Below are 27,958 nucleotides of genomic sequence, written 5' to 3' on the forward strand. Positions count from 1 at the left end.
ACAAAACAAAAAAAAATAAAAAATAAAAAATCAAAAAACAAAAAACAAAGTACGCAAAAAATAAAAAAAAAATAAGAAGCAACAGAAACCAAAGAGGCAAGAAAAGCGATTACGACAACGGGGGCTGCCAGCGTCGCTGCCGACGTCAGCGCCGGCGTTGGCGCTAGCGCCCCCCAAACGGTTGGCAGAGCTTTGGGCTCCAAAGCGTTTTAGTTGGCCGTCGCTGCCCGAACGCGTCTCCCGTGCTATTTTCCAAACACTATTCCGATATATATTCCGAAAAAACATACAACTCAGCACCGGAACATACACACATATATGTATGTAATTATGGGTAGTTTTGTGTTACAATTTTACGATTGATTTGTGTTTTGGAAGTCGGTTGGGAGTCGGTGGGGGAGAAAAAAAAGCACCAGCACCAGATATGTGTTGACAAAAAATTAGATAAGGGACCAGAGGCAGAAGGTGTTGCTCATGTCTTTGCATTTACCGTCTTTCTGGCACTTTGTTTGGCTACACTGCAAAAATACAACTTAAAAATAATAAATAAAATAATAATAAAGAAAAATCCACCAGTTTGGTACTAAAATTCACAACAAATCTGTAAACAAAAAACATAAAAATAAACTTTAATCAAAAAATATGAAAAATAAAATCTAAAAGTGATTTAATATAATTTTTAACAATTTTTTTATGTGCAAAAAAGTATAAACTTTGTGTTGAAAATAAAATTAAATAGAAAACAAAAGTGAAGAATAAAGATTTAAATCTTTAAAATAATGTTACCCTGTGTTTTGGACCCACATTTTTTTTCTGTGCAGCACTCCCACGCAATTTAATGAAATTAAAAATCCAAACAAAAAATAAAACAAGAATTGAGTGAAAATTAAAGAATAAAAAAGAAAATAAACCTCGAAGTGATCATGGCTGGCGATGCGGAGAATAAAAGGGGTTACCGCACCATTTTTCGCAGTATTTCCCAAGTTTTCTACGCGAATACCAAAAACTCCAATACCAGTCCCCAGAACAATAATAATATCAGCAGCCACAACAACAACCTCAACAGTAGCAGTGTAAATATCGACAACAACAACGAGGGCATCGGGAGGCTAACAGTGACGCTCACAAGTATAACACCACCCACAAACACATGGACCTCGACCTCCCCCACGATCTCCACGTGCACCACGGAGTCGATAACGTCCTCGCTGGCCTCGGCGGAGAATATATCCTGCCAGGAGGAGTGCGATGATACTCAAATAGATGAGGAAATCGAGGAAACCCTTTCGGATCTACCAACGCCCACTGACTTGGACCGGAGTGCTCTCAAAAATCTATCCGAGAATCAGAAGCTACGAGCCAGTTCCATGCTGGACCTGACCTCCAATAATCGCACTCACAGTGCCTTGAGGGTAAGTTTATATCACCACGATAATTACCAGTGGGGGGGAGTCAAGTACCTCAGTAAAATTGATATTTGTGCAAAACTTATTTTTGATATAACGGTTATTCGAATAACTATATAAATCTTTCGAGTATACAGATTTTTTTTCGTATGCATTGACAGTCGTTTCTATGAATTTATTTCTTATCTGCTTTTAATCTATGGTCCTTTTAGGATTTTAAAGAAGACAAAGTCATGCGTTCAATAGAAAGTTGATATGTGTGCAAAGTTCTGCATTTGAATTTTGAGCTCGACACGTCAACTGACCTCCAGTAAAAAGCGATTTATTTTAAGAAGTCGTTCATTTCGTAACACAAAAAGTTTATATTGTTGCCATTTATTATTAATTTTCTGAGATTTACAACATTTTTGATTAAAAATGCCGCGTGCACCCGAATTTAGTGAAAAGGAGAAGACTCTAATTGAAACAATGGTTAAGTGTGGAGTTAAAGTTGGCGAAATTGCCAAAAGAATTAATAGGCATCGCAATACAATTGGAAACTTTTTAGAAAACCCAGAGAAATATGCGCAATCGAACCGCAAGGGAGCCGTTTCGAAAATAGACGCCCGCACTAAACGGCACATTCGAGCCTTGGCAACAGCTAAGACAATGAATTGTGCACAAATAAAAGCAGAATTTCAATTGCCAATAAGCAGGCAAAGAGTGCAAAAGATTTGCAAAAAATATTTAAACCTGCAGTATGATGCAAAGGTGCACAAACCAAGACATTACCAAACTCTTACCAAGACATAAGAAGGCCAGGCTTGCCTTTTATGAAAAATATAAGTTTTGGACAAATGAATTTGAAAAAGTGATTTTTAGCGATGAGAAGAAGTTTAATTTGGACGGCCCAGACGGTAACCAAAAGTATTGGAGGGATCCTAGGCATCCAAGACAGACTTGCCATAAGCGAAACCACGGTGGTGGCTCACTTATGGTTTGGGCCGCTTTTAGTGCTAAAGGAAAGTCCCCTATATGCTTTGTAACAGGACGGATAAATGCGCAAATGTATACGGATCTCCTAGAAAGTGAACTTTTTCCATTTGCAGAAGAGTTGCATGGCGAGGACTGGGTATTTCAACAGGATAACGCTCCTTTACACGTTGCGAGGTATACGATGTCGTTCCTGGAATCAAAAAATATACCCTTACTGCAGTGGCCAGCAATAAGTCCGGACTTGAACCCAATTGAGAACCTTTGGGGCATCCTGTCAGCAAAAGTCTACAAGAGTGGAAGACAGTTTGAGTCATTGAAAGGCTTGAAGGAAGCCATTGTTAAAGAATGGGATGCTATCGACACAAACACGCTCCAAAACTTGGTAAACTCAATGCCCCAACGTTTGGAATTGGTCTTACAAGAAAACGGAGGTTCTATACCATATTAAAATAATAATCTTAAGTCATTTTGTTAAAAATTATTACTTAGTTCCTTGAATTTTTGCGCTTTTTCAATTTTGCACAAATATCAACTTTCGCTGAAGAATTTTTTCAATTAAATTTTCTATATATTAAACATTTTATAATTTAATAAAATTTATGTTTATCAAATTTCAATATCAACTACCTATTTAAAAAAATATTGATAAAAAATTTGGCAAGTAAAAGTTAAAAAATAAACCAACAAAATATGATGCACAAATATCAATTTTACTGAGGTACAATATGTATATAATTAGGCCCCCGTCCAGCCAGCCATCCATCACAGCCATCCATCACAACCAAAGTAGTCTATAAGGTCGGCGGCAAAGAAGTAATCAGCTTTGGAAAATTAACCTTAAACTTGCTGGTAAAGTTATTTTAGACTTGATGGCTCTATCGCCTTAAGAGTTATGATGTCTAGGGGTCTTCTTATAATTATTCAATATAGTATCACTATAGTACCTAGCACCTATTTGATATATAGCTCTAGCTTTCTATAAATTCCCCCATTTACGGTCCTTAGATTAATTTTAACTTTTGAATGGACATCCAACACAACACACCTGTCTCTATTGCCTTTTGAGTTTCCCCAATAGGCTCTATCAGTGTGATTTATCGCTGATTCATGGGGATTACCAAGCCCACCAAAGAAAACTATCATTTTTTGTGCTCCGCTGGTCTTTTATTGGAGGCTCCAAACGAATATGTAAAGTCGTGTCCAAAAATTTGCATTCCGGGTGAAAGTTGGGTCCGACAGAGACAAAATAAGCTGGAACTGGGAACTGGAAAGGGCAGAGATGGATCTTGAGTGGATATCCAGTTTAAGAATCCGAATCCCTCAATTTTGGAACTCTTGGCGCGAAGACTAGCTTGACTTTGTCTGAGGGAATCACTTCAACAGACCTGTAAGCCTCACTATAAAACTTCAATTGAGGACCTCATGGAGTCTGCTTCCCGGGGGATCCGGGCCCAGAGTTATGTCCTGATAGTATCTGGCCGACTCGGCCGACTCGAAAAGATACTCCATTAGTTGGCAATAAGCAGCTCCTACAAATTAATCGATATTATCGATTTTTGGTTATCGATTTTAGCTTTAAAGCTTACCGGTGAGCAGCTCTTCGATACACTTTAGATCACTCATCAGTATCATGTTGAAGAAATTTAGAATTTTGCAAGAAACCATTTCCTTGCGGCTCATTTTGGAACATTATATCGCAAAAATTATTAAGAAAAATGTGATATTTTAGTTTCAGACTTAAGTTTTAGTTATAGACTAAATAATAGGATGTCTGATCTACACTTTTTGGCTTCAAACTGAATGCTTTTCAAATGCCTACTATTTGGAACTGTGAGGTTACCGAACCGCATAGAGGTTTCTATTATTTGCCCAGTAGGCCCCCCCCATCTCTGTTACCACTTTTCGTTAACCCCCCTATTGCTGTTTCTCTTTTTTACGCCGCTTTTCCCCGCCTCTTAACCCATGAAGTGCACTGATGCAATGCCAAATGCAATGTTTATTTTTTTCATTATCTGGTTTTTTGTTTGGCTTTTTGTTGTGGGCCTTTTTTTTGCTTTTGGATCTGTGGACTAATTATTGAAAGAGCTTTGCGTTTTTTATGGGTTTTGAAAGGGTTTATGGGGAAATTAGAAGCATGTTTGCATTTTATTTGATTTCAGTTGATAGTTTTTGAGGATAGTTCAGGGAAGAAGCAGTTAAGATACAAATACTAAGTGACAATTACCAAGTGTTATGCGAAGCAATATATAACTTGAAAGGAAACAAATCCCCCAATAAGATCCCATCTAAAAACCTCCACTTTTCAGGCCTTCTCTCATTCACAAGTCAATTGCTTTGGCAAATTTCTCTACAGTAATCGAGTGAGTTTATCATCTGGTTCGTTGACTGACAAATTAAACAATTTTGTCATCAGTCAACGGACACAAAACGCGGTCACAGATACAGATACAGAGATACATTCGTATTATTCGTCATTTTCCCCCATGCTCTTGATTATTTATGCATTTCATTTTCTTGCTCTGGTTTGCAACAAACAGTTTCTCTTTTTCCTACTCTTTTTCAATGGTTTAAATATATATCCGATTTCAGGAATACCCTAGAAGATTGAAATATCTAATCGAAGTTTTTTGTCAGTTTTCCCATAGGGTCGCCTCCCAAAATGGGGAGGAGGTCTATAAGTCTCACTGCGGTGTCTATATTTCTGCCAATTCTCACCCGATTCTCAAGCGGATAGTTTTTATCGATTTCTGTATCGATTTGCCATTAATCTGCATCAAAATCCCAATGCGAAATATTTTTTAGATTTTTTCTCAACTTTTCGCATAGGATCCCCTTGGAAATCCTAGAAACCCCCATTTGGCCCACTGGGATGGCTATATCTCTGCCAATTCTCATCCGATTCTCAAGCGGATGGTTTTAATCGATTTCTGTATCGATTTCCCATCAATTTGCATCAAAATCCCAATGCGAAATATTTTTTAGATTTTTTCTCAACTTTTCCCATAGGATCCCCTTGGAAATCCTAGAAACCCCCATTTGGCCCACTGGGATGGCCATATCTCTGCCAATTCTCACCCGATCCTCAAGCGGATGGTTTTAATCGATTTCTATATCGATTTCCAATAAAACTGCATCAAAATCTGAAAGCGAAATATTTTTTAGATTTTTTCTCAACTTTTCCCATGGGATCCCCTTGGAAATCCTAGAAACCCCCATTTGGCCCACTGGGATGGCTATATCTCTGCCAATTCTCATCCGATTCTCAAGCGGATGGTTTTAATCGATTTCTGTATCGATTTCCCATCAATCTGCATCAAAATCCCAATGCGAAATATTTTTTAGATTTTTTCTCAACTTTTTCCATGGGATCCCCTTGGAAATCCCAGAAACCCCCATTTGGCCCCCTGGGATCTCTATATCTCAGCCAATTCTCATCCGATCCTCAAGCGGAGTGTTTTAATCGATTTCTATATCGATTTCCCATCAATCTGCATCAAAATCCCAATGCGAAATATTTTTTAGATTTTTTCTCAACTTTTCACATAGGATCCCCTTGGAAATCCTAGAAACCCCCATTTGGCCCACCCGGATGTCCATATCTCTGCCAATTCTCATCCGATTCTCAAGCGGATGGTTTTAATCGATTCCTGTATCGATTTCCCATCAATCTGCATCAAAATCCCAATGCGAAATATTTTTTAGATTTTTTCTCAACTTTTCCCATGAGACCCCTTTGGGAAATGCTGGAAACCCCCATTTGGCCCCCTGGGATGTCTATATCTCAGCCAATTCTCATCCGATCCTCAAGCGGATGGTTTTAATCGATTTCTATATCGATTTCCAATAAAACTGCATCAAAATCTGAAAGCGAAATATTTTTTAGATTTTTTCTCAACTTTTCCCTTGGGATTCCCTTGGGAAATGCTGGAAACCACCATTTGGCCCACTGGGATGTCTATATCTCAGCCAATTCTCATCCGATCCTCAAGCGGAGTGTTTTAATCGATTCCTGTATCGATTTCCCATCAATCTGCGTCAAAATCCCAATGCGAAATATTTTTTAGATTTTTTCTCAACTTTTCACATAGGATCCCCTTGGAAATCCTAGAAACCCCAATTTGGCCCACTGGGATGGCTATATCTCTGCCAATTCTCATCCGATTCTCAAGCGGAATACCTTAATCGATTTCTGTATTGATTTCCCATCAATCTGCATAAAAATCCCAATGGGAAATATTTTTTAGATTTTTTCTCAACTTTTCACATAGGATCCCCTTGGAAATCCTAGAAACCCCAATTTGGCCCACTGGGATGGCTATATCTCTGCCAATTCTCATCCGATTCTCAAGCGGAATACCTTAATCGATTTCTGTATTGATTTCCCATCAATCTGCATAAAAATCCCAATGGGAAATATTTTTTAGATTTTTTCTCAACTTTTCACATAGGATCCCCTTGGAAATCCTAGAAACCCCAATTTGGCCCACTGGGATGGCTATATCTCTGCCAATTCTCATCCGATTCTCAAGCGGAATACCTTAATCGATTTCTGTATTGATTTCCCATCAATCTGCATCAAAATCCCAATGCGAAATATTTTTTAGATTTTTTCTCAACTTTTCCCATGGGATCCCCTTGGAAATCCCAGAAACCCCCCTTTGGCCCACTGGGATGGCTATATCTCTGCCAATTCTCATCCGATTCTCAAGCGGATGGTTTTAATCGATTTCTGTATCGATTTGCCATTAATCTGCATCAAAATCTCAATGCAAAATATATTTTTCCAATTTCTTTTAATTTTTCCATGAGATCCCCTTCAAATGTGGGGAGGAGGCCTATATGGTCCCGTGCAGTGTCTATATCTTTGCCAATTTTGCTTTAACAAAGAATTTAAAACATGTCTAAGATACAGTCCATTAAAATTAGTTATCTTTATATTAAATAGTTAATATATAAAATAAAAATTGTTGGATTGTGAAGGCTGAGCTTAATTTCAAAACTACAAACCGCCTTTCCTGGTTTTATGTTACAAACTTGTTGTTTCCCTTCAAACTGAGCACTTAATTATAACAATTATTTATTCATTTAAACAAAAACTTATAATAAAAATAATTGTGAAATTTAAAAAGCAATTAGTTTGTTCTTTGCTGCCAAATTAATCAGGCAGAATGTCCATCGAAATAATTGCCATTAAGGGTCATAAAAAAGCGAGAAAAAAACACATTTTCAAATTGTGTTTACTTGGTGAGTTCTTGCTTTTTATCGCCAAATTGTTTAATTTATCAATTATTGACTAATTCAGAGGATTAGATTTGATTGGCCAATATGCATATAGTATTTGAGCAGCAAATGAGTCACACTTATGGGCCAATAAAAGAATTTAAAAACCATTTAGAGAGTGTGACTCTTTCTGAGGCGTCAACCGAGAGCTGTAACCGAAGCCCCCGAAGTCACCCAATCCCACCCCATTATACCATATCCGATCCGATCCGATCCGAGGCTATATGGTGGCTGCTGTCGCGCTTAATAAAATTCATTAAAAACAAACAAAAAAAACAAGGAAAAAACGAGACAAGACGCTCGAAGGCCCAACAACAATAATAATCATAAAGTTACTGGGAGGGGGAATAAACAATTCAGACACATGCAGCCTGCAGCATCAGAGAAGCCTGTTTGACGGTTAAAAAAATAGCCAAAAAAATAGATATATATTTAATATACATTTTATATACATTTTATTTAAAAAATAATACTTTTTTAGGGCATTAATCTTCAGCTAGCTATTTTTCTTAGTTTAGCATGTTGCTCCATGCTTTATTTTTTCCAATTTTATTCAGAAATATGTTTCAGAAATCTACAAAATAATTTTTTCTAAAACTATTGTGGCAATTTCTAGGGAATCGAATATAAAATCATAAGGATAGGATTTTAAGCGGAAAAGATATAGGTATTTAAAAATGTTTTTCTTAAAGGAATTCTTGTGAATTTTAGCCAAGTTATATCAGTAAATAATATAACAGTGTCTTCTTAATTTTATATTTATTTTAAAAACAATAAATACTCTATGAATTTTTTAGTTAATTTTTTTAGAGCACAATTTTGAAGCACCTGTTCCTTTTGGTGTAGATCGAGATTCTAGAATCTAGCTTTTTTCGGAGCTTTCACTTTCATCATCACTTGCAGTCGCTGCCGCGGCTGGCGTCTACGCCGACTGCTCTGCTGGCGTAGCAGCCAACTCATTACCGACAAAAACACAAAACCATAAATGCTGCCAAAGACGCCAGTGTGGATCTGGATGTGGATCTGGACAGGGACATGGTTGAAACTGGGGGTTGTGGTGGAAAAAAAGTGCTGTAGAGGGCTTGGGGGGCATGGACATGGCATGGACAGGGGCTATGAGCCATCAACCGTCAGCCATCATCCACGGGCCATGAGCGGCGGGTCACCCCTTTTTCTTTGCCGAAGACCCGCAGAAAAAGCCAAACCAAATATGAGGCGGGGTTTTTATGAAAAAAAAAAAAAAAATATTAAAAGACGGAAATTGAAAGCGAAAACATGAAAAAATATGTTCTTAAGAAAATCGATGGTTTAGAAAAATGGAATAGGGGTTACCCTGGATAGAGTATTATTTTTTAAAGAAAATATTCAATTTTCAATATTTATTTCATATAAATTCGTCAATAATCTTTATATGATATTTTTGTTGACTTTTATAAGTGCTTTCGTCACAGAAACCTCAAGACTTCAAGGATATTTGTTTTAATCTTAAACTTAAAATTACAATTTTACAATTTTTTAAAATGTATATACCCTTTAATGACGTTCTAGAAAATAGAAAAAAAATTCTGGCAACATCGTTTGGCCACAAAGTCTGAATGCATTTCTTTCTTTTATTGTATGAGCTAGTTGTATCTGTATCTATGCCTCTGTGTATCTGCTGGATACATTTGAGGCAGCAAAAAAGCAACAGCAGCCAAAGCAACAACAACAATTGTGTTCATTGTGCTTAATTAATTTAGTTCAAAGATCAAGCGACCATAATGTTGGAACATTGGACTGCATTGCGATTCCTTCAGCGTTTTCTTCTCAATTTTCCACTGATTGTGATTCTCATTTCTGTTCTGTTCTGTTCTGTATTATTTTCCATTCTCCCCCCCCCCCCCCCCCCCCCCCCCCCCCCCCTTTTTTAGTGGCAGCAGATGCATCCGTCAGATACATAGATGTATTGTATATTGGGTGCCCATATATTCTCCCCATTGTCCATATAGATTATATAGCTTCTGACAAATATAAACTCTGATGTTTGCCCAACCTTAGGGCAATACCTCTGATATCGGACACTTGCTTGGACGCAACTTAAATACAATATAGAGCTGGGAACTTGTTGACTTTGTTGGGGACACCTGGGGGCACTTGAATAGGGATTATTTAAAAATAACATATATTCTTTTAATATATCGAAAATTGGGAGGTAAGTAATTAGGAGAAGCCTTTTTGATAAACTTTTATAGACAAGAACCACTCTTGAAAAATCATAAAAAGCCAGAATATTGGTTTTAAGAATTACTTCTATAGTAATAATATTTTCAACCTATAATTTTATCATAAAAACTATCTAAGACTTCCCTTTTCTAGAAAGAACTTGATAAAAGTCTTCTTTGAGTTTATAAATTGTTTTAAAATATTAAATAGTATATCAATATATATTTATTTTAATTAAAAATATATTAACTACATTTTTAGCCTCTATTATTTAATATAATTCATTCAAAGTACAGCTCCCATTTCCATATCTCGGAACGCTTGCAAAAAATGTATATAGAAAGTGTTAGGCAAGTACGAGTATGTTTCTTGAGCATTTTATGCAACTGATATTAAATACATATATACTTGAACTGGGCTTTAGTCGTTATCATATTTATATTATATTTTCTTGTGTAACCGACACAGCCAACCCCTGTTTGTGTAACCCCACCCTTTCCAAAGTTAGAGTCCCCACCGCCCTTGGAACTGCTCTCGATATGCTTAATTAGGCAACGGGCGTTGGGTATGAAAAGCGTCTTTTGTCGTTGCCACGCCCCATGCGGCATGCGGCATGCCGCACTACCCACTACCCACTGCCCACCTCTCCTGCCCACCCCCCTCCCATAACACACACACAGAGGGAGAGAGAGGCGCAAACACACATGTTGCCCATGTTCCATTACAAACATGTGGTTCTCAGTTCACGATTCTCGGGGGATCGGTTCCGTTTCATTCTCCATACTCCCCAAAAACACTGATCTCTGGAAGACACTAGTCAGCAGGTTAAGGGGTTTCCAACTCACTTTCTGATTAAGCTTTAATTCCATCTATTTATTAGGAATAATAAGGAAAAGCCATCTTCAGGATACCTACTCTAATATTAAAATATATATAAAAAAGGAAAAAATAAAATAATTTAATCATAATATTAAATCTCTAATATTAAATAGAGATATTAAATTATGAAGATTTTAAGAAACCCCTAATATCCAAAGATCTAGAGCTTTTCAAATCAGAACTTTGAGGACTAACCCCAGGGTATTTAAACCCCATTTTTGATGTCTAGTGTGTGGAGTGCTCGAGTTCTCGATGTGACCGGAGGTCGGCATCCCGCCATCGCCATAGCCATAGTCATAGCCATAGCCTCGACGTCGACGTTGTCGTCGGCGTCGCTGTCAGCGTCCCTAGCTCTGCCAGCGTCGACGTCGACGTCAGTCGCCACCCAAGAAAAACAGCTCGGCGGCATCTTGAGTTCAATTTCAGTTGATATTCTGTTAAATTCGCGAACGCGTCGCGCCTGCAGCTCCAGCAGCCACTTACAGTAGGCTATATAGACTCTATATAGTAGGCCCGATTTCGTAATACTATCGCTGAGGCTGAGACACAGAAAGCCAAAGCCAAAGCCCAGCCTTATCAGTGAACTCCGATTTGTTTTTGTTCGTGTGCTTGTTTGGTGTTTAAGTTTTAAGAATGGAATCACTGGAGCTCCACAAATCCAACATTTCTGCAACTCCGGATCAAGGAAATATATAGTTACATATATATGAGACAGATCTATTGTAAGAGAGACTAACTAGAATATCATTCTAGAGAGACAGAGGGAGGAAGAGTGATATGAGTACTGTGAGATAATACTTATGGGAGGATCATAAATGGGAAATCAAGCGGGCCAAGCCCCACTCTATATATAATATATACTATATACATATATTCCATTCAAGTCTGGGCTCTTATTTTATGATGAGTGAAATACGTATATATTTTTCAATTACTTTGCAAACACTCGTCGTTATTCATGCAAAGTGCCACAAAGTAATGAATCATCGCCGTAGTCGGAAATCCGTAGATAATTTCCAAGCCTCAGTTTTCCCAAGAAAATCATCGAAGGTTCTTCTGAGCGCCTTTTGGTTTGGGGCTTCATTGTTTCAAGTTGTTGTTTCTTCTGTGTTTTTCTCCAGAAGGCCTAAAAGTAGGCTAGTTGGAATGGAGGTGGAGTGTTGGTGTGATTTATACTGATTTATATTGATAAACTATTACAATTAAGGTTAAGGAATGTTGAGATTTATGGATAATCTTTAACTTAAACTAGACTTAAGACTTAAAAACTAAAATAGACTTCTGGGACTGTTGGAATGGACTTAGAAATTGATTTTAGAGAGACCAGGTGCCTTTATTTTCACAAACCACCAAAAAAATTCTAAAGCTTCTTCTAAAAACTTCTCCCAATCAAGCAATCTGTGCTTTTCTTAATTTAAAATATTTTAGAATCGAAGCAATCCATGAACTGCCAAAAATGTGGACCTTTGGAGTCCAGCCCGGGCTAGGAATCATTTCTGGTTGAGCAGCAGTACGGACAGGTCTGAAAAAAACCCAAAAAAAAAAAAACTATAATATTTTTATTTCCATTTAAACTTTTGGCCCAAATAAGTGTAATCCAAATTCAAGCAAAATTCCCAATAAACATTAAAACAAAGTAATTCAATAAAGTGAGTATAAAGTGAAGAGTAAATTATAATGGAAGCCAAAAAATATAATATTATGGTGCTTAGGATCAGTAGAACATCAGAAGAGGAACAAACAGTACTACATATATAGGACCTTATATATATAACATATATAGTTGTTAGACCCATCATGAATAGCTTAAGTGAACAGCACAAAGCCGAGTTACAAGAAATTTATGCATTACTTAACAAGAATAATACCGGAATTATAACCATCGACGATCTGAATGCCGTAATGCAGCAGCTGGGACGGCGGGCGACTCCGGCGGAGCTCCAGGACATGGTCAGGGCGGTGGAGACCGACAGTAACGGAGCCGTGGACTTTGATCGATTCTGCCGGATGATGGTCAGGGCGGAGCGAGAGGAGCAGCTGCGCGAATCCTTCGAACGATTCGATCGAGACGGCGACGGTGTCCTATCGTCCGATGAACTCTACCAGGCACTGGAGGACATTATGGACGAAGAACCGGACCAGGCCACCGTACAACAGATGATGCAGGAGGCGGATCCCGATGGCACCGGTCACATCTCCTACGCCAATTTCATTCAAATGGCCCTCAAATACCAGAAGAACTAATGAGAGAACCCCCTCCTCCTCTTTTCAATGTGGAGTCCCATAATATAATATCCTCATACGTTCCTCATCCATACTTTGGGGGCCAAAGCTAAGTCATGGCGTACGGGATGGCATCAAGGATTCACGGATTAATTGTCCTACCAAGAATCCCCCAATTTCACACTACCTACACATCCAACTTAGTTCACATAACACATCTATTTCCACACTCGGATGCGCAGTTGGTGGATGGGGAGATCCACTCGTCAACAGAACCACTGACCATATATTTTAATACTAGTGGCACTCGCCTAATATACATATATTTCAAAAAAGTCCAAAATGCCTAGTTTCTATTGGAGTTGGAAAGTCCTAGGCCTGAAATATGACTAATAAAGGGTGATTTTATGATCTCTTGGGAAGATAAAGCCCGATTCTCTACGCCACTTACCCCGATCTAGAGATTAATGGACAGACGGACGACGACCCTTGTTTCTTGGCACCTCAACTCCATTAGGGGGAGCCTCCTTGGCCTGACGTTTCAGATAGCTAAGACACTGAGAGAAAAAATATAATTGTTGGTTGGAGAATAAAATCTGTAATAAAATCTGTAATTATAATTGGAGTTTAGCTTATACTTGTAGTTTAAAGTTTATAGTTAGTTATAGTATAGTATAGTTATAGTTTAAAGAATAGTTTTTAGTCAAAAAGACAAGAAATATATATTTTATCTAGTAGCTAGTAGTTATCTAGAACAAAAATAGTAGTAGGTAGTAGTAGTAGTAGTAGTAGTAGTAGTAGTAGTAGTAGTAGGAAGTAGTAGTTCTAGTAGAGAGCTGTTTAATAATTATTCCAATCTATAATAATATTAACAAACTCTTCCTCTAGGCCTACCGGCTAGTTTAGATAGCATTGCACTGAAACAAAATATATTTAACAGAAGTTTAATATTTAATCTCTAATATTTATTCTATTAGTTAAAATAAAAATAAATCCTATATACAAAGGTATAATAAATTCGAAACAAATAAATTCCGTATCAAATACTTCCCCCTCCTAAAAGGTGATATATATTTTGACAAGTGTATTTCATTTTATCCACATTCCGTGGTGCACATTCCACTTACCTGGCGGCACCTGTGAGGCGTAGGTGAGGAAGCCGGCCAGCCAGCCAGCCAGCAGCGTTACACAATTCTCGGCTGGCTCTAACCTGTTTCTCGGTCTTCCATTCTCAGGGCTTTCTCGCGGGGGATTCTCCTACAGTTCTCGCCTCTCTTCGGCGTTTAATTTGAATTTAAAAAGGGGCGATCGGCGGATGGGGGGCCTGGGGGACACGCCTCTTAAACCGACATGGTTTGGTGGATCCGACCGATGATTCATTCATTCCCAATCCCCAATCCCCATCATCATTGTCGGCGTCGTCATCCGAAACAAAAACAACAAAAATCGAAAAACACAAAGCACTTTGAAAACCAGTAACCAAAAAAAAAAAACATAAAAATAAAAAATAAAAAAAAAAGAATCTCCGAACCAGAAGAAATGCAAACAGTTAATGTTTTTTAACCCTCGAGCATTAGTTTTTAGCTGCAGGCCACGTTGTCATTAATTAAGAAAAGGCATTTAATTTTTAAAAATAAACGGGTGTTTAAGAAAAATGATTAAAATTAAGATTAACCTTTAGGTGGCTTTTGGTATGAAAGGGTGTTAAGATTCTAATAAATAATAATAAATAAGTTAAGAAAAACTATTTTAATGTTTATATAAATTAAAAAAATATTTTTAAAAAAAGATTTAAGAATAAGAAAGGAATCTGAGGAGTCATTTTAGCCCCCCTGAGCACCAAGGGGTTAAGCCGAAGAAAGATATTCGGATTGGAAGTGGAATGACTTGGGCCAATTGAGTGCAGAGTGCAGCGACTCTTCGGCGTGTGTGTGTGTGTGTCTGTGTGTGTGTGTGTTAGTTGGGGTGAGAGTAAGATAATGAATGTCGGTGCAATTGAGATAGAGATACAGATACTCGGGCTTGAGCCACAAACAAGACAACAAAGTGCAGTTCGAAGCATCTCACAGTTCAACTCTCTCTCGTCCTCCATCTCTCTCCACATGATTTTCCAATCTGTGATTTATCATTCCATTTTCTCACAATTTTCTCACTTAATATTGAATTATGACACAGCAGCATGCGATAAGAAAGCGACAAAGAGTTGCAGAGTTGCAGAGCGGGAAGCAGAAAGAGAAGGAGAGCCGGAGAAATGCCGCAGCAGCAGCAGTTGGAAGAAAGTCTGCCGAACGGATCGGCGGATATCAACGACAACTTCCGGTTGGGGGAGGAGATAGAGTCTCTGCACCACATCTACGAGAATCTTCCCGCCGAGAGCGCCAGTTCCAGAAAGAGTCATCCGATCCCCGAGCTGAGAAAGTACTTTCCCCGCGAGGCCATCTACGAGAATCTGTGTCGCGGCTGTGGCTACGGCGTCTTCGCCGCCCAAGGACGTTACTGTCATTTCTGTCAGTGTATCGTTAGCGGTGGGGTGGTGCGAACTCAGCCCACATCACCACCTCCCCCACCACCGCCGCTCTTAAAGGACTCGCGAGAGAGCAATATCTATGAGAATATCTGCGAGGTGTGCCGGGGAATCTACAGTGACAATGAGAAGTGCGAGTGCCAGCGGGAGGGAGGGGATACCTCGACCCCCACCTCGACCACACCCTCCACGCCCCCGACGCCACCCACCACCGGCAAGAGCAAGTCACGCACTCTCTTAAACTACTCCAAGTCCAGTGCCGCGACCTTGACCCGCCTCTTTGGCTCTCTTAAGCAACTGAATCGGACGGCGTCGCTGCAGCGCAGGATCTTCCAGCGGGAGGTCCCCAAAGAGCGGGAGAAAGTTCGCGTCCCGGCCGGCGGCTCCCTGGAGATCATACACAATGTGGACGAGGTCTTTCGCACCCAGGAGACCTTCGACATGCAAAGGATCTGCGAGCTGAAGAGCCAGCTTCAGAGCAGCCAGAGCGACCAGCACATCTACGGCCGGGTAAGAGAGCCGGAAAGAGAGCAGCGCAAGAAGCCTAGGATATCGCGCATGCGTCTGCTCCAAATCGAGCAAGAACATGATCTAGATCAGGATCAGGATCGGGAGAGCGGCGAGGTGGCATCCCTGTACCTCAACGAGAGCGTCTGTCAGTGGATGACGTCATTGCGCAGTCAGGTCCATCACTACGACGAGGGGGCGTGGCAGCAGCCCAAGAGTGTGCCGGCTTCGTACCAAAGAGAACGGGAGTGGATGCAGCAGGACGAGGAGGAGAAGGAGAATGTGATCCTGCGAAGAACCAAAGAAGATCAGCAAAAGCTCGATCCGGTGGACAACTTTAAGAGGAAGCTCCGGCTTAAGAGAGAGCCCAGAGAGAGGCCGGAGGAGCAGCGTCGATGTGCCGTTACACCGGATCTGGTGAGTGAGTTTCTCAGCAACCTGCAGGAGGATAAACAGGACCGCGAAGAACTGGAGATTGCGAGAGTCCTGCCACCCACCGCCACTATTCACTCTCTTTGGCAGCTAATGCAGGCCATTGTGTTCTCTTCGTCGCTGCATGTGTGTGTGCGTGGCTTTCTCACCAGCTATGACAAATCGTTGGCTCAATGGCTGTTTCTGCAGCAGCAACAACAACAACAGCAGCAGCAACACCGACGCCATCACTCAGCGATCGCCATGCGAGCTTATCTGAAAAGAGCGGGAAAAAGAGCGTCGGCAAAGAGAGTAGTTGATCGTGAATCAGCGGGCGAAGAATCAGTGGTGCCTCGGTTAGTCGCTCCGCCGACGCCAGAGAGTGACGACGTGTCTGCGGAGCTTCGTCGTCGGGAACGAAGCGAGGAGATCGGTGTCAAGACGGAGACAGGGCCAGAGGTAGCAGGGCCAGTGATCGAAAGCGATAACAGCGGCCAAGTTAAGAAAAACAATAACAGCGAGGACAGTCGAAGCGACAGCAACAAAAAGAATAACAGTGTAGACGGCGGCAGAGCTTTGATGGCAGCGCCAAAGACAAATGGCGAGGCAGAGCGCCCCAATAGTAACAACAACCACAACAATAATAATGCAAATAGCAGCAATACCAACAACAACAACAACAAAAGCACCAGTGATGACAATGAAAGCACCAGCAGCAGCAGCAACAACTACAACAACAACAATACGGGCAATTGCAATGTCAGCGAACAGCAACAACAACAACAACAACAGCAAATCACACAGGTCAACACTCATTAAAAAAAAAACAAAAATAGAGAAAAAAAAACAATGATTCAAAAGCACTGAGAAAAAAGCTTGCGGGAGGAGTTGTCAAAGTTAGAACATAGTATGCCCAGATTGGAATAGAAGCAAAAATGGTCACACTACCACACCAAATGTAACAAAGTTCTCGAAAAAGATTCAAAAAGTGATGCATTTTTGTTCAAAAACAAGTAAAACAGTGTGCCCAGTTACAAAATTGATCACAAGATGGTCACACTATTGAAGAAATATAATATTTCAAACCGTTTTTTTCGCAGTGCTCTTAGTTCTTTTTATTAAAGTTCGAAACTGATTAACGGTTTGTGTGCAAAGGGGATGGAGCGACAAAGAACAAAAAAACAACAACAAAAAAACAATAACAAACAGAGTTATCTAATTAAAAACAATCAACAAACAATGCAAAAAAAAAAAAAGAGGGGAAAACAAAAAAGCAATATGTGAAGAAAAGCAAACAAGGCGGTAGTGATAACAAAAGATAACCTCAAAATAATCAGCTTTCAATTAACGATCTGTTTTTCTACTTTATTTTTTTCTGTGTTTTTTTTTTTTATATAATATTTGTGTCGAAAATAAAACAAATAATTTGTGATGACACTGCCATAAAAAATAGAAAATAATTAAGAAAAAGGGGAATCCCTCCAATGTCCCCTTTGCCAAGCCAGTTTTTCAATTTCGAAAATGCATTTTTTGAGATTTTGTTGAAAAATAGTTTTGAAATCTTAAAGTTTTTGAAAATTTGTAGAATTGCGTGATCAAAGTGCGACGTCCAGCCCCCAAAGTACCAGTTCGTAATCCGACAACAGCTCTAAGCACACCCCGCCAGGCGGAGGAGTCCTCGCCGAAGGCAATGGATAGTCCGGGAAGGACACACGAACATCTAGACCAGGAGGACCCGGAGGAGGAATCTATTTATCAACCCATTTGGAAGTTCAAGACCCTCGAACCGGATCGGGATATCATCCAATCCCAGACACTCGACGAGGAGGACGAGGACGACGAAGACGAGGACGATGAGGATGAGGATGAGGATGAGGAGGACGAGCTGGAGCTGGTGGAGGACTACGACGAGTCCCTGCCCTCCGATGGCGATGCGGATGTGATGGCCCTCCAGGCGGCGGCCGTCTTTGCCGCCGGGGTGCGCCACAAAGTGTCCACTTCGACGCTGACCAAGCGCTCCAAGCTGATGCTGCCCACGCCCCTGCCCTCGCCCACCGCCTCCATGGACCAGGGGGCGTGGGAGACGGACGTGGAGTTCATGTACTCCCGGGAAGCGGAGGCGGAGGCGGAAGCGGACATGGAAGCCGAGGCGGATGAGACCCTGAGCCTGGGCAGCACTGTGACCAATAGCACCGCCACCCTGGGCTCCATAAGCAGCCGGGGCAGTGCTGCTGCTCCTGGACCTGCTCCCCCGGCTCCTCCCCTCCTCCAGGAAGCGCCCAAGATCGTGCCCCTCGTGCATGACATCCTGCGGAACATCTGCATCTTCTACAGTCCCCGGGAGCCCATGAAGTACAGTGCTATCTTCTACGACTACCAGCGCTCCTATGTCCACCAGCGTTTCATGACCCGCATCCGGCGCCCTGCTCCGCCCCCGCCCCCGCTCCTGGTGGCCGCCCACCGCCCTGCCCCCCACACCGACGACAGCGGCTGCAGCTGCGAGGCCGAGGATCAGGAGGAGAATCACAACCACTCCCCGCGTATCCCCCCCTCCATACCGAAGCCCCTCAAGGAGGAGTGGGAGCGGGCGGTGCTGGCAGCCGGGGCGTTGGGCGGCAAGCGGGGCGTGGCTCCCAGGGCGGGTCGCAAGCTGAGGGTCCGCTCCAATGCCCGCCTGCTGCTGACGGACTCGGTGCTGGCGTGGCGGGAACAGCTCCAGGATGTCAACTGCTGCGAGGACGAGGAGGATATGGTGAGTGGGGTTTTGCCCTTAAGGGGTTAAGAGTTGTAGGATTATTAAGAACACATAATGTCTATTTATCTATTATTGTTTCCATGGAGTATGGAGTTTATAGAATATACTAGAGAGTACTAGAATAGAACTATTATGAAGTCCTGTAGAAGATAGATCCTATAGACTTCCTTTTCAAGGGTAGATTATTCTCCAATTCTACCACTTCTATAGCGAGAAAATAATAATTCTTTAATATTTAATATTTTTAATAACTTTTCCATCTTTAAGATAAGCCCTAAGCCACCACAGCATAGTCCTCTGACCCAAGATAATGAGTAATTTTTTCCAGTGCCCTCTTACATACTCTTCAGGCCTCCTTCCTGTGGCCTGGCCATTGTCTCCCACTCTTGTCACTTGTCCCATCAATTAGACTTGGCGAATGTATCTGTATCTCGTGTATCTTTCGGATTCGCTGCAGTTTCGTTGCAATTGTTGGGGCTGATCTGTGGGAAAATGGTGTTTTAGGGGGTTACTTAACTAGCACATACGTGGAAATAGTACTAGAAATAAAATAAATTGGATAAATGTTAAAATAAAAGGAAAAAAGGGGGTACTTTTTAAAGAAATAAACTAAAAAAAATTTATTTAAATTTATTATTATTCTGTGATATTTCAGAGAACCTTAGTATATAGTTTATACAGCTGGTATATATTTTCCTATATATTTTTTCAAAATCTACATAAGCACGTTTTCCGCTTTCTGCATAATTTATTTTTGATTTTATTTATTTTTTGTATTATTTTTTTTTTTCGCCTCTCACGTTTGTTGTTTGCTGCAGTTGCCGCTGCATGCGAAATTCCATAGAAATTCGCAGTGAGAGAGTTCAGTCCCCCCCTCTTTTTTTTTTATGGCCACACACCCTACATCATGCCCCCCTCCAACGCCTCTGTCTTTGTCCATGGGCTCCCCCTTCTCCCCAAAAAAAAAAAAATATGTTGATTCACATTCGCGTTTTCCCCTTTTTTTTTTTGGTTCGTTCCCCAAACGACAATTATTTATTTATTTGGTATTTTATTTATTTTTTCCCCTTCTTTTCTTGTAGATTTTTTATTTGCATATGTATATTCTGCTAAATTATCTAACTGAGTCAATGGTTTTTTTTATTAACTTGGTCATAAAAAAAAAACCGGTTTTCTATTGAAAGAATGGCCAGAACTATCGGGTTTTATTCTATAATATTTTTTAATACTCTATTACGAGCTCCTCAAAAATATTCCAAATAAATTGTAAAATTCAAAACTAGCTATAGATTTTTTTGGGATTTTTTCCAGTGTAGTTCTCCAGCCCATGTCTGATGTTCTTTCTCGTATTTATGTTTTCTTGGCAATTTCCTGCCTTCGGCCGCATTTATCAGCATTTAATTGGTTAATCATTAGTCAAATATTTTTGTAACTTTTCGTTCTTGGAAGTGTTGGGAAAAAGTAACGATTTTATAATCTCCAAGTCCCTGAACTTGAGCCTAAAAAATATTATTCCTAACCGATGTCTCACAGATCCAAAAATAAATATGAAATTGTGGTTAGTTTTTGGCTTAATTTTTTGATAAAGTAAGAAACAATTTATTCATTTTTTATATCAATTATTTTTTATCATCACTTGAAAATGTTTCATTATTTTTTTGGAGTAATGCCTTGAGATAAGCTCTTGAAAAAACTCAAGGGCCTGAAGCTCCAGTTTTTGAATTTAGTTTCTCGAGACTTCAGTTTGGATCGTACTTCAAAAAAACCTATTTTTCAAAATAAAAAAAAAAACCAAAAGCCATAACAAAAAAGGTCAACTGTAGTTGCCTTTGTTTGGTTTTTTATTTCAGTTTTATTTGTTTATTTTCTTAAGTTTTGTTTTTATTATTTTGTTAGTGAATCATGGGGCCAACGGTAAGACAAATGTAGATACATAGATACTCCGATACATAGATACAGATACGCGAATAAAGCAAAGCAAACACATGTACTAGTCGAGGTCGTATCAATTAAATTGGTTTTATTTTTATTTTTATTTGATTTAATTTTTTTTTTGTTTCTGGGGCCAGAGCACACCCATAAATTTCCATTTCCACACACAACACAACACACACCACACCACACCACACACACATATTTCACAGATATTTACCCAACTGTTCCCTGTTAACCGAAAAATCTGGCTTTTTTCAACGAAAATCGCTCGAATTGGAAACAATTTGGCCAAAAAACTAATTGCTTCTAATCATTTCAAACGGCGTGGCTTGACTTTGCTGAAAATTATCAAGTGCTAATTGTTGAAATAATCAGAGGGGGGCCGTGGGGGGCTCTACATTCAATACATTTATCGAAAAATCGAATTTGATAGTCTGCTTCTGCTTCGGTTCTTGTGTGTATTTGTTTTTCTGTTTGGCCCACCGATTGATTTCACTTTTGCCTTTTTTTTATTTGTTTATTCCACAATTTTAGCCTTTTTTGTATTTATTTACATAGTTTGGCATAAACAAGGTTTTTAGCCATTTCCGTTGGCCATTAAAATTGGTCAGAACTGTAGCAGATTTAGTTACAAATTTCTTTATTAATCCGTTGATAATTTTAATGATTTTAAGTCTTATAAGCTTTAAAAACATTCTTCAAGATGAATAGCTTAGCTAATAATTCTCATACTATTTTTTTTTAATTCTTAAACATTAAATATTACATTTTTAATCCCCAAATCTTTATTTTTTGCTCTTAATCTTGTTGAAAATGCTCACTTTCTTCACAGTTTTTTTTCTTTACAAATAAATCTTTTTTTTTTTCTTAAGTTTATATTGATTTATTGTATTCCTAGGGATTTTTTAGTTTGTGTTTTGGTTTTCTGGCCGCCGTACATCTGTTGCCACAGACGCTTTTCAGGGGAACTCCAGGTGGCACTTCGAGCTGGCACCTTTTGCTTTTCCCAAGATTTCCACTTGAGGTGCGAATTAGATGTTTGGATATTTAATAACTTATAAACTACAGCAGCAACTAGCTAAAATGAACTAATATTTTCATTGGTTTAAAAGATGTATGGCTTTTTAACAATTTAAAATTTAATAAGCTTTGTTCAAGAGATTAAATAATATTTATAATAAATATATTGAAAAATAGAGCTTACTTCTTGAAAATATAGTCTCTTTACCTTTATATAACCTCTTATAAATTCTGTAATTACTTATTTATATTCTTAATTAAACAATAAACATACGAGGTGTAATTAAAGATTAAATCTATTAATTTCTATTGAGATTAAGATACTTTCTTGATGATTATTTAAAACAAAAGGAGTCTCTAAAGCTCTCACAAATAAAAGACAAATATAATAGCCCTTTTTAGCTTAAAAAAGTAAGCTATTTGGATTGAGATGGTGACATTAGTTGTTTTATATTTAAATATAAAGATTATTATTATTATTTCTTTAAATTACAAAAATGAATTAGGAACCCTTCTTCTCTGAACAGCCTTGAAAGAATCTAAAAACCTTGTTACTATTCCTATAATATTTTAAATTGTAGAATCTCTATGGCTTTTTCTTAATATATAACTTAAAATACACAAAATACATGAGTATATAGTCCGATACTAACACTATAGGGCTGTGTGTAAAAATTGTACTTTGGTTTAGAATGTCCCCCCCGATTGGCGTTCGGGGCTGTGTCACCGATAACCGGAGGATTTTGTTTATGTGACTGTGGAGTAGGGAGTAGGTGGTGGGTGGGGCTGTGGTGGGGGAGCCGGTGCCAGCTGGTGGGTGGTGGGCGGTGGGCCAGTGGGCGCGGCAAAGGCATTAAATGCATCGGCCGCAGCACCTTGGAGTGTCACTCTTGGTTTCAACGTTATCTCGACCACTTGCATTACTAGCTCTGGCCTTCTCCTGTTCTTCCTGCAATAAAAACAAAAAAATATTAAAAAATAATATTAAATAGAAATATATATTGTAGAAATATATATAGTCCGTATATAAATATTTCCAAAGTGCAGTTCCCATTGGAAATCAATTTCTTATCAATACGGTTTCTGTGCTTGTCGTGTGTTTTCCGATCCGATCCGTCTTTCCGACCTTCCGTCCGGATAGATATAATAGAGTATAGCCGGAGCCAAGTGCGGGCGAGGCGAGGGCGGATAGTGTCGGTTAAGATATAGAACCAAGCGCGATAACAAATGACGACCCGGGCGGCCAAGCAGCGAAGACAAACAACGGTAGGCGGTGGCCTGGAACCGGCACTGGGAGGGCTCTCAGTGTAGTATAGTTTTTAACTAGTACACCCCCTCTAAGTTTTGGGGCTTAAATAGGGGGGGACTACGAATATTGAATACCTCTTGAAATAATCAGAGAGAGGCCAAAAGTTCTCCAAGTTTTTAATTATTTATTAAATATTTATTTATTCGAATATTTATTAAATTATTTATATTGTAGTACTATGAGAGTACTTTGAGGAAAAAATATAAAAATATAAAAAAATATTAAAATTAAATATCATGATGAATCAAAAACCATATAAACTCTCCAAGAACTCAGGGTATAACTGAAAAGACAAACAAGAAAAATAAAACTGAAGAACTACTAGACACGAAAAGGTGCAATTAATTTGCAAAGTTTGCTCCGATTGCCGGATTGTGTATCTCAATTGTGTTTAAGCCAGAAATCGCAGAAATCTTCCCAAGAACTACACCACCACCCATTATAGCTGCCCCCTCTGCAGACCACTGGCATGGAATATTTATTCGGATTGCGTGTCTCACTCTCGTGTTGTATCTTTGTATCTTGCAGATTGTGCCAGTGACTGACATTCTGCGGGCGCAGCAGATCCAGGAGGACAATGAGGTGCAGCAGAGCCAGCAGTCCACCATTCTCCAGCGCTTCAAGAGCGTCTCCATCGGCAATCTCCTCGACCTGCCCGGGGAGGACGACAAGAAGTCCATCAAGAATCGCATGCGAATGAAGTGTGAGTGTTGAGTTATGGGCTTTTATTTTTTTAAGGAGCTAGTTAGGCCGGAGATAAGTGGAGGCTATATTTTAGGGCATTTTTTAAGGGCTATATATTATTATTTGGAAAGGGAATAGCACATGGGGAAGTATGATTTTAGTTTAAATTACTGGTATTACTGGTCTTAGCTTGTAAAGTAAAAGTTAATCGGATTATCAATTATTTTTGCAGTCATTTAATGCTTATTTACTCACTTTAGTAACTTTTCCTACCAATTTCTAATACTTTCTCTGTTAGTTATGTGTTTATATTTAAGCCTAATTTTTTGGCAAAGTCTTAAGACCTTAAGCCCTCACTCATGATGCAATTAAATGGCAAACAAATCCGCCTCGCTTTGCTGGAAAAAAAGAAACCACCATTACTTTGGACATCAATGAGTTTTTCTTTTACAAAAATAACCAATGAACCGGTTTAAACAGGGCGCCTGGCAGTCTGTGGCTTTGGGAATTTCTATTCCAAGTATAAAAAATAAAAAAATAAATGCAGGACACTGAAAAAAAAGAATAGACATTACAGGAAGAAATAATACTATTAAGAAAAGAAACAATAAAGAATTTCTTTCGTAACATTTTTGGCAAGAAACATGACCAAGAAAGGCAACTGTTTTAAATTAAAATTTAATTAATTAAAACCCTCTCTTTTTTTTTTAAATTTTTTTATCTAAAATATTTCCCCCACTTTATAGTTATTTTTTCGAGTGCCTGCCAAGTCAGAGCTGGTTGCCAGTTTGGCCTTTTAAGGTCGTCCGGCCCACACACAGAAAACCGACTGACTGGGTGACTTCTGCTAAGGCTACGCAGTACAGTGAGGCCCCTATATGTGGCACTGCTCATTGCTAATGAGGCAGGTTTCGCTTTTGTGGGGAATTCCCATAAAAGAAACCACACGCTCCCTGCCTGCCGGCTCTCCTTCGGCCCGAATGCAAAAATGCAAAGCGCGAAAATGATTCACGATCTTGCCCAAAAGGCAAGGAATTTTTATTAAAAAATTCAATAAACTGACGGACTGAGTGATTGATCAAATGACTGAGTGGCTTATTGGGGGACTGACTTGGAGAGCTGGCGTGGGCCCAGCAAACAGCAACAAAATATGCGAATTCAAACGCAATTTGTTGTGATCGAAAGGCGGGAGTGCCTCTCAGATAGTTCAGATTTGTTTCATTCTTAATTTCATCCATAGTTTAGCTCTCCAATGTCGAAAGATTCCGTGGGCTTAGCCCTCATCGATAGACGACTGTCGGAATGTGGGTGGCAGGCCAAAAATATGGCCCAAAGCCATAAGTGATATATTTTTATTAACGCATTTCTCATTCCATGTCGGACGAATAAATTACTGCAGTTGCCGTCAATAGCAATGTGTTTCGCATGTAAGTAGTAATCTTTTCCCTAAAAATATACATAATTTAATGTTATAATATATATATATATTTATTTTTTTAGTAATCGCTCGCCGAAGAGCGAAAAGAAGTCCCGTCAGCGACGAGGCCAAGTTACCAGCCTGTACCTCGACGAGCAGCAGAAGTATCCTTTGTTTTCGGCTCCTTTGAATGCCCTGGAACTGAACATGACGGATCATCCGAATGTGCCCCGCTTCGTGGTGGATGTCTGCGCCTATATCGAGAGGCCCGAGTGCATCGAACAGGATGGGCTCTACCGCGCCTCCGGCAACAAGGTCCTGGTGGATGAACTGAAGAAGAAACTGACCCACATCTACGATCCGCGCTGGCTCCAGACCGACGACATCCACACCCTGACCAGCCTCCATAAGCAGTTCTTCCGGGAGCTGGCCGCCCCCCTGATCACCCAGGAGGCCTACGACCGGCTGGGCCGCAATCTCTCCGACGACGCCGCCATCGAACGGATGCGGATCGCCTTTGACGACATGCCGGAGCCGAATCGCTCCACTCTACGCTTTCTCATCCAGCACCTGACCAGGTGAGGGGCATCTATTCGAAGGCTTAAAATGTTAAGAAAATTATAATATTTATATTCCACAGAGTGGCTGCTGCCAGTGGCTCCAATCGCATGCCGTCCACCAACCTGGCCATCGTCTGGGGTCCTTGCCTCCTGAGTGCCAACCAGATCCAGCTGGACATCGGGCGCATGAACATGCTGGCCAAGGTCCTCATCGAGAACTACGATCGCATTTTCCAGCCGGACAACGAGCGTCTTGTGTGCTAAAAAAATATATATATTACGCCTCCTGCTGCCGCGCCTTTCTATTAAAAAACATCAATTTAAGTGCCTAAAAAAAAAAAATAGGCAAATCAAAACAAACACATCACAAAAAACACAAAAACTCAGCATCCACGCTTTCCATTTTATTTTAAACATTTTTTTTTCATGTGTCTTTATGTCAGCTTTAATGTCTCTTTTTGTTCACTAATTTTAATGACTTTAATTAATCTTTTAATCTTTTAACAAGTTATTTATTCATTGGAAGCATACCTACAAGCATAGATCATGGAAATACTTACCAAAAAGACAGTAGACTAAGTTAATACTAAATAAGCTGCGTGGCGGTACGGTGAGCACTGCCTGTGGCGGACCCCCAGAAACATTAGTGAAACATGACGATATATTCACTCTATTATAACACTTAATTATAATTCTTTTTTTTTTTTTTGTCGAAAATATCATTTGTGAAACGTGATATTCGATGCAGTTTGCGAGTGCCTGTTGGGCGGAAGATGCAAAAACTGAATAAATATATTAATAAAATTGAAATACATATTAATATTACGCATTGTATGGATAAAAGCCAGTACAGTTGATAGGCTACATGTATTTTTTTTTGTTACAAAATGCTCGGATTATGAAAGCCAAAAACATTGTATAATTTCTATCTCAATAAATAAATGGAGAACATTCAAAATGTAAATGTTAAGGTTGTTTTGATTGCTTATTCAATTAATTAATTAATTGCTTATTATTGGGACAAATAAATCGTTGGATATCAAAGTTTCCTTGACCTTTGACATAGACCTAGACCTCATCATTAAATAATTAATAATAAATAATGTCAGACTTATTCTTGGCATATATGATAAAATTAAGTATACGCCTAGTTAGCTCTTTTGGAGCAAATACTATTCATGATTTTCTACTATTTACTTTTAAATTTTTCTAAAATAAGTCTCGATGAATGTCAACATACTTTTAGGCTCCACTTTAGGGAATCAACCTCAGACCTAATGCAAGTATATAAAAACCCATTGGTTCTCATTGGTTTTAGTTTGGAAATAGTTGTGATCCACGATGGCTGTTCCACGCCACTCCCTAGTCTGCCTTTCCTTTCTGCTCTCGGTGAGTTTCAACTGAAATTAATATATATTTTAACTGTGATATTTATTATTAAAATGCAGTTTACAATATGCTTTGCTGCCGAAGACTGCTTGAAAGTCTATAACTTAACCAGCAAGAAAGTGGAAAGTGTCCCGCCTTCGACGCCAGTTTCCGAAGTTCCTCACAACATCAAGTGCTATAGCCGCTGCATAATCGATGAATACTTCGGGGATGATGACAAAATCGATCTGAAAAGGCTGGAGAACCGAGCCAGAGATGATGAGAAAGTTATTCTGGCGGATTGTAAACAGAAGTACGATGACGACAGCTCCGATCGCTGCGATTATGCCTACAAAATAATTCAATGCCTGTACTTGGGCAGAGTCAACTGATTGCGTCAGGAGCTATGATTACAATTAATCGCTTCGAATATTAAAATAAAAGAAAATATGATTGTACAATGAAATTTAATCTCTGGTGGAATCATTTTTAAAGCCCCTTTG

The 27,958-nt window shown here is 39.5% G+C and overlaps 3 protein-coding genes and 1 long non-coding RNA gene across 6 annotated transcripts; 3 read left to right on the top strand and 1 right to left on the bottom strand.

Annotated features, from left to right (window-relative positions):
• The first annotated feature begins 624 nt into the window (after positions 1–624).
• On the top strand, positions 625–27,051 carry LOC6498808 (rho GTPase-activating protein 15). Of its 3 annotated transcripts, none has more exons than XM_014903817.3 (7): positions 11,146–11,464; positions 15,141–17,211; positions 17,993–19,159; positions 23,955–24,129; positions 25,510–25,537; positions 25,611–26,105; positions 26,168–27,051. In XM_014903817.3, exons 2-7 carry the CDS (start codon positions 15,217–15,219, stop codon positions 26,349–26,351), a joined length of 4,044 nt encoding a protein of 1,347 aa, XP_014759303.1. In that variant the 5' UTR covers positions 11,146–11,464; positions 15,141–15,216; the 3' UTR covers positions 26,352–27,051. The 3 variants fall into 3 exon arrangements, with proteins under 3 accessions (XP_001967299.2, XP_014759303.1, XP_032308103.1); XM_032452212.2 differs by having other exon boundaries at positions 15,144–17,211; XM_001967263.4 differs by lacking the exons at positions 11,146–11,464; positions 15,141–17,211; positions 17,993–19,159 and adding an exon at positions 625–1,412.
• Positions 12,236–13,308, top strand: LOC116655108 (calmodulin-like). Its single transcript, XM_032452213.2, has 2 exons — positions 12,236–12,391; positions 12,455–13,308. The coding sequence occupies exon 2, from the start codon at positions 12,540–12,542 to the stop codon at positions 12,984–12,986; it is 447 nt and encodes a 148-aa protein (XP_032308104.1). The 5' UTR covers positions 12,236–12,391; positions 12,455–12,539; the 3' UTR covers positions 12,987–13,308.
• Positions 26,715–27,649, bottom strand: LOC116655109. The gene is made up of 2 exons (XR_004310259.2): positions 27,541–27,649; positions 26,715–27,487 (listed from the first exon to the last, which is right to left on the bottom strand). It is a non-coding gene; the product is annotated as an uncharacterized LOC116655109 (long non-coding RNA).
• LOC6502712 (general odorant-binding protein 57c) lies at positions 27,403–27,913 on the top strand. The gene is made up of 2 exons (XM_001967264.4): positions 27,403–27,476; positions 27,536–27,913. Exons 1-2 carry the CDS (start codon positions 27,429–27,431, stop codon positions 27,845–27,847), a joined length of 360 nt encoding a protein of 119 aa, XP_001967300.2. The 5' UTR covers positions 27,403–27,428; the 3' UTR covers positions 27,848–27,913.
• Positions 27,914–27,958: the final 45 nt, after the last annotated feature.

This window comes from Drosophila ananassae, chromosome XR (genome assembly GCF_017639315.1).
Source record: "Drosophila ananassae strain 14024-0371.13 chromosome XR, ASM1763931v2, whole genome shotgun sequence".
In the NCBI taxonomy this organism is placed as follows: domain Eukaryota; kingdom Metazoa; phylum Arthropoda; class Insecta; order Diptera; family Drosophilidae; genus Drosophila; species Drosophila ananassae.